Source organism: Uloborus diversus, chromosome 8 (assembly GCF_026930045.1).
Source record: "Uloborus diversus isolate 005 chromosome 8, Udiv.v.3.1, whole genome shotgun sequence".
Lineage (NCBI taxonomy): Eukaryota > Metazoa > Arthropoda > Arachnida > Araneae > Uloboridae > Uloborus > Uloborus diversus.
The window spans coordinates 131,971,310-131,984,680 of record NC_072738.1 but is presented as its reverse complement, the minus strand read 5'-3'; the positions used below and the strand labels follow the sequence as shown (position 1 = coordinate 131,984,680).

At 33.6% G+C, this 13,371-nt stretch overlaps 1 protein-coding gene across 1 annotated transcript in view; it reads right to left on the bottom strand.

Annotated features, from left to right (window-relative positions):
* LOC129228601 (uncharacterized) overlaps positions 1 to 12,595 on the bottom strand; it is a 22,850-nt gene extending 10,255 nt beyond the window's left edge. The window contains exon 1 of the mRNA XM_054863282.1: positions 12,533 to 12,595. Coding sequence (XP_054719257.1) covers positions 12,533 to 12,595 — 63 coding nt within the window. The remainder of the gene's footprint in view (positions 1 to 12,532) is intronic.
* Between the last annotated feature and the right edge of the window lie 776 nt (positions 12,596 to 13,371).

Below are 13,371 nucleotides of genomic sequence, written 5' to 3'. Positions count from 1 at the left end.
CGCCAAGTCTGATCGGCGCCGTCGTGCAAATGTCTTTTTGAGCGCCTTTGCATGTAGTGTACGTTAGTGGAAAATGTCGTTAACACCTGAAGGGAGGTTTTGTAGACAAATCTGATGTGGAAAAAAAATACGTTTGACATTTGATTTATTTAAAAAGCAAGGAGTAAATTATTTAAATTCGAGTTATAGTCGCTTTTACTTCATATCTCGAAGTTATTTCGCGTTAAGAAGCACCTTTGATATACTAAGGCGTTTTGGAGAAAGAAAATATTCTAAATATCAAAGCTCTAAACATCTAATTCTAATATTAATCAAAATTTTATGTCTGTCAAAACGTGACAAACTAGGTACTCATTTTATTTCTAAGTTGAAGTATAAGAGGATGTTCCCACCTTAAAACCTGAAACTGAAATCTTTCTGGTAAAAATCGTTAAAAAGGAAGCGTACGGAATCGTTTAAAAGACCATTGGAATTAAAATTCAAAACATTGTCCGAAGTTCTTTTTTAAAACATCATTCACAAATAGTTTAAGAAAGGGGGGAGTAGATAGAGTAATTAGGGGCCATTCATTAATTACGTAAAGAAAATTTTTGCAAATTTTGACCCCCTCCCCCGCTTACCCTCATGTAAGGGTACGTAAAATTTTTCAAGCCCCCCCTCCCCCCTATTTTTATGTTCGATTCAATTTCGTTTTCAAGAAATAAAATGTTTCTAGAAAAGGATCAGTTACCACTAAAACTCTCAGTTTGTCATAAATCAGAGATTTTTTATTTTTTCAAATATATTATATGATGCGATACTATTGAAAAGAAAATATGCCATACATAGTGAGATCATATACTATATTTTACGCTACCCATTCTTTGTAAAACAAGTAAAGAACAGCTCATCCTGATACGCGTTTTACCTTCCAGACTCAAATGAAAGATGATCACTGCAAAACCACTTGACCGCGCGATTTCTAATTTAAAAAAAACCTTGGAAAATAATACGAAAGAATGGGTTTGACCGCCCCCCCCCCAAAGTAAGGGTATGTAGAGATTTTTCTAACCCCCTCCCATTCGGGAAAAATTACGAAATTAATGAATGGCCCCTTATGATCAACCCGTACTACCCGTGCAAAGACCCTCAACCTGTCAAAGTTAACTACATTTTGTCAACAATACATGAACTTATGTACAAGTAAATAATATGCAAGTAGACTTACCGTATATATTTTTTTAATGTATAATATCATGAAGCGGTCCGCATTACCTCAAATAATAGTAAAAATCACAAAAAGACATATTCACCGCGAGAATTCTCCCATTCACAGCATTTTTCAATGAGAGAGGGCAGTGCCTTTTTGACTCTGGCGCCGTTGTGCGTCACTCGACCTTGCACATAGAGACGGAGCGTCCTTGGACAAGCCATTTCAGAATTATGGGTGATTTTCAAGAAATTCAGTGTTAAATGTTAGGGGAAGCTGCTGTACTCACGGACGGTTGTACCTACGGACGTTGGTTGGGAATTCCTGTTATTGTCGAGAGAGATCGGATGGGGGGGGGGTTCAACTTATGTGCCTCAGCTCTCTCCAGTACTTCAGGAAATTTCAGCGCCATCAAACGAACATGTCTACTTGATTACATTTTTTTCAGTTTATTAGGATCTAAGTAAAAAACTTTAAAAAAAAAAACATGAGCAATTTCTTTGTTTATCATCGTCGTGGATTGGTATTATTCATTTTTGTGTAGGTACATGATTCCCTATTCCCTAAGTTTTGAAGGTGGTGTTTATGATTTTTAATGTCGTGAAACTGTGGTCCTGTCGATGTGACTGACTTGCAAAACCAAATAACGTACCTTTGTACCCCAAGGACACACAACCATGTGTACCCACAAACGGCAATTCTTGGTGTCCTTGGGGCACACCTCGGTCTTCTTACAATGTGAAGTACCTCAAAATGGTGCCTTGTCATCAACGTCTGAAATTTACTTTCAACAATGATGATTAACTTGAAGTAGTGCTTGAAGATATAGTGTTGATGTAACCCACCGACTGGTGTAGAATCTATAGACCGTCAGTATTACCAGGAGAAAAAAACCTTTAATAAAAAATTAACTAGAAATTCGATTAATTTTCAAAGTTTGATTTCTGTTGGATGTTTGTTTGATTTTATTTTCAATGGATGTTTGAAGTATTTCCAATACAAAATGGCTTATGAAAATGTATTGAGTGTAATTGAGTTCATGAGACCTATTTATTTATTAATTTTTTATATGCCCATTGGCACAAGGCCTCTGTCCGTGGGGGTGAACGGGTTGTTGTACCCACGGACGGAAAGCTTTGAGATTTTACCTGACAAAAATTGCCAAATTAGATAAGTTGTAGATTCTGCTAAAAATTTTACCGATCGATTATTTATTCACAGAGACCAGTGAAAATTTAAAAGTAAATTTTTTTTGTGGGTACAGCAGCTTCCCCTACTGCACCTTAAAGTAAAACTTGAAGGTTTTGGAATTGTTTCGATTTTAAACTTCAGTTTTGAGGAAAATAAATGTTAAAATTATGCATGCTTAGTCATTTTTCTAGCTATCTATTGATAGACAGTAGTTTTATATAACTTTAATCTAAGTTGCTAAAAATTTAAGATAAAACAAAGAAAGCTACCTAGGGAGCTTTGATCCAAAGAATAATTTGATGTTTTCCGTTGAATTTTTGTTTATGAATAGCTAAATATTGTAATTTGGTCCTAATGTATTGGACTTTACTGATCTAAGTTGCTAAAAATTTAAGATAAACAAAATAAAGCTTTTTAGGGAAATTTGACCCAAGCTAACTAGGAGATTTTACCCAAATAGTAATTTGATGTGTTTTCAATAAATTTTTGTTTATGATTAGCTAAAATATTGCGATTTAGGACTTAAGAGCAGGAGTCTGAGAAACTGTTACGCCTAGCATTATGAGGTGATTCATGCCATCTTAGGTTTTATTCAAGAAAATTACCAATTATTACTTGTCTTATTAAAATCTAAAATCAGAATTTTTTGTTCTGAAGTTGAGTTGTTCACTTTTTATGGGCCCCTAAAATTCAAAGCCATATAGCCATTTCGCGAAGATCGAATCGCATTGTAGCCGGAGTCCACTGTTGTTTAAAATTGCACATTGAGGTTAATTATGCATTTTTTAGTTATGTATCATATTTCGAATTATTATTAATGTTTGATTATGAATAATAGTACCATTTGGGATATTTTTCCTGTTCCTTTTTTTTACTGATGTGTGTTGATATATCCTCATATAATAATAGCCGATGATCGAGTAACCCGCATGTTTCAACAATGAAAGTCGCGCCACGGCAGGGGCGCCGACTTGGAAAAATTATTGGGGTGCCGGATGTCACCGGGGTCTAGGAAGCATGTTAAAGCACGGAGCCCCCCCCCCCCCCCGAAAAAAATTCAGATTTTTGTGCCTTGAAAATGACAACTTCCATATTTTCTGGTGTGTATAATTTATACAAACAAACATATGTGACAGGGCGTTTTCAAAGTAAAACAATCTAAAAATTGGTACACAAATTTTCTGCTTCAATTAAATCATGTCACTTGCCTTAAGTGAGGGACACTTTTACAGTTCCATTTTTGGAGAACCGGGCAGTGCCATAGCTAGGCTACGGCAACTATACAAGGTAGTGCACTTGACTTGCATGGAAAGGCACTACCAGTGGCACCGATTTATAACAACTATTAGGGGGAGGGTGCCCATAACGGGGCCTTGCCAGGGGAAATTTTCTAATTTGAGATAAAAAAAATAGTGAGTTTTTAAAGTTTTTTAAGCATTTTTAGAGTCATATGATCAACATTAGAACCCCAAAAACTCGACTCTTGGTAAATCAACACTGAGAAAATCAACAAGACGACATATTTTTTGACTTTGAAAAAAAAAAGAAAAAATGGTATTTTTGTGAAAGCTAATTTAATTTACAGTAATAATTATACTTTTAGTCTATTAGCAGTGAATATATAGCTTTGAAAAGATTGAAATGATATTTAAATAAATATAAACTATCATTAAAAGAATTAAGCATAAAAGATTGATGTCGCACTTTGATTACTAAAAGTGAAATAACTAGTTTTAAGCTTGCTTTGAATAAGGCCCAGAGTTCATTAAATAAAAATAATGTCTCAAAATTAATGCTTTAATACAGTTAAAAAAGTTAATACACAGATTACTTCATTAACTCTAATAATTTAAAAAAAACTATCACGCCTTCCATTAAATATACAAATCAAACCCTGATATATTTTTCCACATCAGCAACACTTAGATGAGAGCGCCGCCAGCGAGACTTCACCCGAAGGTTTGCGCACTGGGACAAATTCTATGAGTGCTCTCAGCACCGTAACACTATCCTTATTCACACCACTCGTTTTCAATTAACCTGCTTACTACAGCAATAGTTATTTGTTTTAATTCATTACTGAATGTATTTTACAATGTAACTATCTTCAAACAAGAAAGTAAAAAATACCAACATAATTTTGTTATTTTAGAAACCATAATATGGACAAATAATGTTCTTAAATTATTGAGGGGGCTCTGCCCCCGAAACAAACTATTGAGGGGGCTCGGGCCCCCTCAAGCCCCCATGGAGTCGACGCCACTGCGCCACGGCATGATAATTTGATAATATGTTTTGGTAAAGTTAACAGTGCAAGGAAAAACTTCATCGTGACAAGACTGAACCTGATCCGTTAACTTAACTGTTTTACTGGTAAGACTGTCCATTTCAGGAAAACCAAAACAGTAAACGCTATCTACTGGAGTTAAGGTTAATCCACTGGTGTTAAGATTAAAATTTCAACTATCAAAATATCACCAAACAGGCAATGGTTCGTTCAAATGTAGAAACAATTTTTCACCCCACCTACCATGACGGGCGAATTTCTAGTTAACATAATAAAGTCACTTATTAAATGTTGTAAGTTTTTGAGGTATTCTGTAAAATTGAAAAATGCTTTTAATTTTATCAGTGGCGTAAGAAAAGAGATGTTGTCCTGGTCCGGAGCCCTAGCTTGAAGCTAAAAATCAATTAATTAGTTCTTACAAAAATATAAGTTCCTATAAAATTAACTCCTATAATGAAAAAAGTTTTTCAATTTTGTTTAAAAAATGCTTTTTATCATCTAACTCAATTCTATGCATAGTATGTATGTCTATGCAAAATTGAAATCAAATCACGACTTCATCTATTTTTCAAATATCCGAATTGCACTTTTTGAATGAAATATTCGCTGCCAGAAAGAATTAAAATTTTTGAAAGTTGAATTCTTTCAATTTTTAAATCCTTTCTTACAGCGAATATTCGTGAAAATCGTAAAGGAATGTTTGGATTGACACAGGGGCGGCAAATAGGAGGGGGCGAAAGGGGGCGGTTGCACCCCCAAATTTTTCCACTAAGCATAATAAAAAAAATGGGTAAATTCAATTTTAAATAAATTAGAAAATTATTTGTCTGCATTTTCAAAACAGAAAAAACTGATTGAGAATAATTGTTTGCCTTTTCCAAAAAAGTAATCTCTTAATATGGGTTAAATTATTCAAAATTGTGTACACCATGTTTTGATGGTGCATCTTGTATGAGATGCCCGTACAGTGTTGAGAAATGCTCAATTTGTACGCGTCAACTCCATGTCATTTTACACAAACTTTATGTTCATATTATAGCTCAATGTTTAGCTAGTAAGTGTTCATTGATTCCTTGGGCCACAAATACATTTTAGCAACTCAATGTATTATATAATTTCATAGAAACGTTTTGTAAAAATATGCCATTTTTGAAAAACATTCCACATCAAAAAATAGCATCTTAACGAATCTATCTTGGCTCTTTACTTGACAATCTCTGAATACACAAGATGGTATTCAAGAGTTAAATCTATAAAAGCCCCCTGGAAGAATGACTGGGAAAGCGACCTTTTCAGTGATAGAAAATCTCATGTCATTAGAATATCTATGACTTTGTTTGAATGTTTGTTTATTTTATTTATATTGCGGTGCGGTTTTTTGAACAGTCTATCATAAAAATTTCAATCCGTTAATCTTAATTCTTGGATTGACAATTGAAACTCTTAGTAATTTTCGCACTAATGCATACTTGAACCAAGTGTGTGACAGAACTTTCCATAAAAGATTTTACTTGTATACCATTGTAGAAGAGGTGACAAAACCCACATGAAGTTTTAGTCAAAATATTAAATCAATATTTGGAATAAAATCAGCGTTTCTTAAGAAATTGAGACAGAATTTGATGAGATACATTTATCATTGGTCTTAAGTTCAATATTATGTAGGTCGGTTATAGAAAACGAAAAGGAAAATATTACACTTCTAAGTAAAATTTCTAGCATGAGGGAAGAGGAATTGTTTTGTGAACTGCGACTATCCTTTTTATTGACGCAAAATAAATACTAGCCGACTTTAAAAAGCTTTCTTGGTTACTTTAAAGAGAGGGGATCTGAATCAAAAGGAAATGTGTTTTTTAAAATAACTTTCTTGCTCCCATTATTATTATTATTATTTTAACTGTTTCAATCAGGCCTTTGAAAGATGACTTTTGTGTCTCAGGAGGTTAGAGAATTACCTTCGAAGCGCAATGAGGCAAGCAAAACCTTCATCTTTAGTTATACTGGCAATAAAGCAAAACACTGGATATTGATTAAATACAGTTACAAAATCTTCTCTTCTTCCCGAGTTCAAAAACAGCAGATTAAAACTTTACTAAAAAAATAAAAAATACTACCGAAATATTTTGTGAGATAACTTAGTTACAAAATAAATTTAAAGCTTCGGTCGCAAAATGTTAATTTTTCTTAACAAACTTAATTATTCTTGACATTAAAATCATTTTATTATCCCTTCCTGTTAACCAATATGTATTTTATACTGTATTGAGGATATTCATGTTTAAGAAACTCGACCCCCTAAACGAAATGCTGAAATGCCGCCCCTGGATTGACAAAGCGGCTCAGTAAAGGAAAGAAAGAATAAATAATTCAATATTCCATGTTGAAATGAGCCAATCTAAGACCTTTTTTAAATTTTTTCTTTCAATCCTCAAACAGTGTGCTTTTTTTAAAAGTAGCGATGTAGCGACTACATTTCAAAAGTAGCTTGTAGCTGCTACATTTTGAAAAAAGTAGTTGTAGTTAACTACTTTTGTAGTAAAGTAGTTGTAGCTCGCTACAAAAAAATGTAGTTTTTTCAACCACTGGTTGTGACTCATAGCAAGTTCCATGTCTTATAAATCAGCTCAATTTTTGCTGTCGCGCTTTGACCTTTAGAGGCCCATAAAAACTGAACAACTCAACTTCAGAACAAAAAATCCTGGTTTTAGATTTTTAATAAGATAAGTAATAACTGGTAATTTTTGAAGAAAATCTGAGATGGCATGAATCACAAGCGTGACTCGCTCATATTCTTGCTCTTAATAATGTTATTTTATTCAAGCCATAACGCTAATATTGTAAATATGAAACTTAATGAACAACTAAAATATTTTGGTCTAATAAATTGTTTTTATTTGACAAATAACTAAAATACTAATAATCTTAAATCCCAATGATTTGTTATTTAGTAAAACAACTGAAATATTCTTCAGGTCTGAGCAGATCAAGTTTTGAATTAGACTTCTGCTGAAGTGGAATAAGATTAATTTTTAAAAAATGTGTAACACTTAATCTAAAGAGCGAACATTTGTTCATTCACTTCAAGTATCACTTATTAATGATAATTGAATAATTTTGAAAAAAAAAAAACAGAACCGACTTCAAAATTGCTCTAAAAAGTGAAAAATAATTTTATTCTTTGAACTTTTTGATAATACTTTTAAACGTAATTAGCACAAAAACAAAAAGCAAAGTCACGTGTAACCATATTTTGTTCTTAGTTTTTAAGAAAATCATCCTAAATTACGAGCGAAACATGTATACCATTACTCAAATATGCTGTCACCAATGCATAATGTATGCAGTAGTATTGAAGAAACTGGGCCCGGTTAAATTTATAGTTGTACTAGTTGTTATAGGTGAAATTATGGCTGCTAATGATTTTATCTATAGTTTTTGCGCCAACTTCAAAACTTACGTTTAAAAGTATTATTGTTGGTGTTCAAAGAATAAAATTATTTTGCACTTTTTAGATCAATTTTGAACGACAGTGAAATGACCATCGAACCAGGTATCGATCGATTCATAATCTTCCCGTCTTTATGTTTGGCTATTTAACATAATATTCCGAAAATAATGAGCGGGGAGATATCAATTTAAAACTATTAATTATGACACTTAAATTTCAACTTAAAATCCCTATTTTTCGAAGGGTTTCCTCCATTCAAATTATTATTCACTGCTTCATCTTAACTTTCCGCAACAATGCTTTTATTAAAATTTATAGCGGTGAAGAAAATCAGAGTGAGACGAAAAATCTGTTGCCATTTGTTTTTCGAATATGAACATGCAAAATTCTTGCTTTGTTTTAAAGACTTTTCCTCTAATCGGAGGATTTAAAATGTTTCCTTTTCGGTTATTTTTCCGAAATCTGCAGCAAAATTTTACTGATTTTTTTATTTTGTTCAAGCCTTATTGTTGAACACGCGTCACTTGACATAACTTTTATTTTAGATGTGGACCGTGCAAAACCGGGCGACGCAGCTAGTTTAAATATAAACGGTTCCCCAAACTAATTTATATTTCACAACATACAAGTTGCTTGTGACGCAATCCTACATCTCCTTATTCAGCCTCAATATCTATTATCGGCACAGGTGATTTTCCTCGCTTCCCCCCCCCCCACCTATAGAGCAATGACGGGTAATAAACTTGATGCATGCTTTAGAGAAGCCTTCATTCAACACTCTCATAACAATCACTATTAATATTACTGTTATATGGTAACAAAATTTTGCAACAATGGGTTTTTATAATGGAGGGAGGGGGGACGGGTCCACGAAGCGGAAACTAAAAGAACGTTCCCTTTCCAAAATCCTAGATGATTCTAAGGGTTTTGTCTCAGATGACTGTGTAATTGATGTCACAACTAAACCACCATATCAAAGACGGTTCAATAAATGACCAAAACTGTAAATTATCACTGACAGGGAAATCTTTACACAAAATTATTCCAAAATACCTCGAGTCTGACCACTGCTGGGTCTGGGGTAAATCAGGCAGGACCCTTGCTTCGAGTGGCAAATTCAAGTGTATCGATATTGCCCAAACGTGGTGCCAAAAGGATGTCATGATCTCTTTAAGAGACCAAAGAAAGCTTAAAACTTCACTTTTCGTTCCTTTTCCCTGCAAAATTTCAAAGAGAAAACCCCGATTACCACATCCTTTCTTAATATCACCACGAATAACATTTGAAATGCATTTTTATAGAGAATACATTTCTAAAAGATTTCCTAAAGAGAGTCGCAAATTTTTCTACCAACTTGGCCCTCGACTCCGTAACGTCACCAGTGACGTAATTGTCAAAAACATTTCGACAGAAAATCACTGCTCCCTGTCTTCCATTTACGTTACCAAAAAAAAAGCCTAAATTGCGATTTTTGACAAAAGTTTGGAGTTCTCAAGGACCGTCTTTTTTTTAGACTACTGTCATTTATTGTAAAATCTGTACAGAAGCTTTTCATTTAACGAAAAAAAGCGAACTTTTGGCGTATTATAGTAATTTAAAATCGTTATTTATGTAACGATAAAAATGTTTTTTCAGAAAATTTGTTCCGGACGAACGAGAGCCGGATAAACGAGATTCTACTGTAGTTTCAAAAACATAATACATTTCATATACCCTCGATGAACATAATTTCTAAAAAGGTTCCCCTTCCAAATCCGTTGTCTGGATCCGAATAGAGAAATTGCATGAAATTGACATTTTACCCATAACTTTTTTCTGATGAACAAATATCGTCAAAGTAATGGGACCTATGTTGAACTATCCCCTACCCATTAAAAAAAGAATCATCAAAATCGGTTCACTAAGTAAGACGCTATGAGTGGACAAACAAAATAAACAAAAAAAAAATGCATGAAATTGAGTGCTTTTTTACCCATAACTTTTTTTTCTAATGAACAACTATCGTCAAAGTAATGGGACCTAAGTTGAACCATTCCCTATCCATTAAAGAAAGAATCATCAAAATCGGTTCACTGGGTGAGACGTAATGTGTGAGTGGACAAGCAAAAACAAACAAAAAGAAAACATACATACGGTATGAGCTGATAACCACCTCCTTTTTGAAGTCTATTAAAAACACCATCAAACCTATATTTTTGATTTCAGTATCTATGAGTCATCTTACACTCATAAAGGTGAACCATACGTCCTTAAGTGTTAGGTCTAGAGACACTTGACCCATATGGCAGACTTGAGGAATATAATTTTTTTGTACCATTTCTACTTAAACTTATGCTATTATTTTTAGCCATAATAAAGTGCAAAATGATAAAATATGTATAGTTCTCATTTCGTTCTAACTGTTCTACAAAAAAAATTGAAATAAAACACCAAAAATTGAGTCAAGTCTCCATAGTTTCCCCTAATTAATAATGGCATAACTAACAACTGAAAGGAAAAGTTTTCAGATGTATACTGTACAGTTAATTTTAACTACAAAAACCAACCAGTCATAAATTTTCTGATTGTACTTATAAATTAATTAAAATTATTAAGAGTTAAACCAGTAATTCATTTATTTTTGTCATACTATTATCGACGATGAGTGATATGTTTCAACTGAAAATAATTGAGAGCTGCTGAAAGCTTTAAGGCGCACAATCTCACCTTGCACCTCATTGGGTATTAAAAATTAAAACTTATCAGTTGAATGTTCTTGGACGCTGCCAGCTGACTTATTTTTTATCATTTCAAAGAAACTTATAATGTGTTCAATATTAGTATTCCTCTTATCGTATTTTTCAATTTTTATATCGCCTGTATAAGCACTTGAAAATTTTCCTTAAACTTCAAATAAGGGATAGTCTAAAATTTTCCATATTATATTTATTAATGCTTGCCGTAGCAAAAGCTTTGAAATTGAATTTTTTCTGTCAAAGTAACAGCACAAAAAAAAGGCTCATTATTTAATAGACGTTACCAGTAACAATACAAGAACATGAGATGCCATTTACGTTATAAGTAGTTCAAACTCTTGAAAAAGACAGTTGCCTTAAAGTTCAAAAGAATATTTACATAAATCTTAGATGTTGCAAGGAGATTAAAATAACATAGCAAAAGAACTGAAATAAGCTAAAATTCTACGTAGAAATACAAAATTTGATTAAACTAAAATATTTTTGAGAAATTTAAAATGTAACACATATTTACATTTAAAATTTAAAAATTGGCAGATTGGAAGGACAAGAGTTGCATTATGCGTATTTCTGATTAATCCAGAATTGGAAAGTTTTTTACCAGTTCTTTATTTACAACACAAGGTAGACTTTTGCCAAAAGATATTGGGTGGATGGGTGACCCAACTGATGGGTGAAACTTGGTGCCAGATCTTAAATTCTATCATTGGATTCAAATTCTATGCTAGCAATATTGATTTCTCATAACAAATAGAGATTTCAAGATTGGATTTGGGCACATGGGTTCGAAAATTTGCTCAGGGATCTTGTTTTTTTGCACCACTAGCTACTTCGGAGTCTTGATTTTTCTCCACAGTTTTTGGGCTTGTTATCAAGTTTTGACTTTCCGCACTAGTTTGAGAACTTGTTTCTGGATCATTACTTTCCATAACAGTTCTGGAACTTGTCGTTGAATCTCGACTTACCGCCATAAATGCAGTTCTTAGTGCTAAGCCTTCTAATGCCGTTGGGAGCCGATGGACTACTGGAGCACCTGAGACATTTTGCCCAGGGTTTATTGCTTGATTTGTATTTTCTGAACTTTGTTCACTATCCACAACTAAACCAGTTCGTTTCACCTTAGGGTGACTTTTAGCTGCCGATTGGGTGATTGGTGCCATGTCGGGGTATTTTGCAATAGGTTGAACACATTTTTCATAATCTAAATGTTTGGTACTCGTTCGAAGGTCTGTTGCAGCATCTTTGGTTTCTGTTCCCAATTGAGGGGGTTTTGCTGTATCTAGATCAGGTTCATGACTTGTTCCCGGATATGCATATTCTACAAGATCTTGAAAGATTTTTTCGGTGTCTAAAAATTCCACACAACTTTGAGATTTAGGGCTTGTTTCCGGATACAGAAAGTCTTTAAGATCTTGAAGGATTTTTCCGGGGTCTAAATATTCCGTACAACTTTGACTTTCTGTTACTCGATCTTCGTGTTTCATTTTTAGTTGAGGTGTTGTAACTGTGTCTTGATCAGGTACAGGATTTTTTACCGGTTTAATATAGTTTATTAGATCTTGAAGGATTTTTTCGGGTTGTAAATCTTCCATCCTTGTTCGAAGATTTATCTCTGCTTCTTCCTTTTCTACTCCTAGTTGAGAGCGTATTACCGTATCTGAACTAGGTTCAAGAGTTCTTACCTGTTCTACCTGTAGATACAGCTTAATAGCTTGATATAGCTTTGAAAGATCTAAATTTTCCATATTGATTTCAAGACATGTTAATTGATCTTCAGCTATCATACCAGATTCAGTGTTTGTTGCTGGATCTAGACGTTTCATAATATCTTGAAAAATAATGAGTGAATTTTCATGTTCCTCACTAGTTCGAGGGCCTGTTTCCGCATATTCGTTTTCTACCCATGGTTGAAGGAGTCTTACTGTATCTTGACTTCTTATATCAGGGGGAGGACTTGCTACCTGTTCTTTTTCGCTAGTACTAGCTCGAGGAATCGCGTGAAAATTTGGATTACCTCGAGAGCGTGCAACTCTTAAAGCTTCTAATTTAAGTTCTTCTTCTCCACAATCATAGGCAATACCAAAAATATGGCAAGCATTATATATATTCAGATTCAATCGAAGAATATCTAGAATAGCTTTTTTTAGGTGAATGAATTGATATCGTTTAGCAGCAAAAAAACAAATGCTTAACATCGTCTAATTGAAGATTGCAGAGGACCCCCGAGTACATGAATCTTGTTATCAATTGCAAAGCAGATTCTGATACATCTTCCATTGGAATAGACGATTGTTCAGGACTGTCATCCAAAAAATTTTGAAGATAAGGTGAATGAAGTACCACCATGAATTTATGTACCAAAACCTGGAAGTGGAAGGAACCAGATGCCAAAAATAAATTAGGATAAATTTTGGAGTCATACATTTTAGATACATCTTCTCTAAGTCGTACAAAATCAGGTGGCATTGTTTGTTCAGCGTCACAAATTTCTGAAGAAAAAATTCTTTCACATTTGTGATTG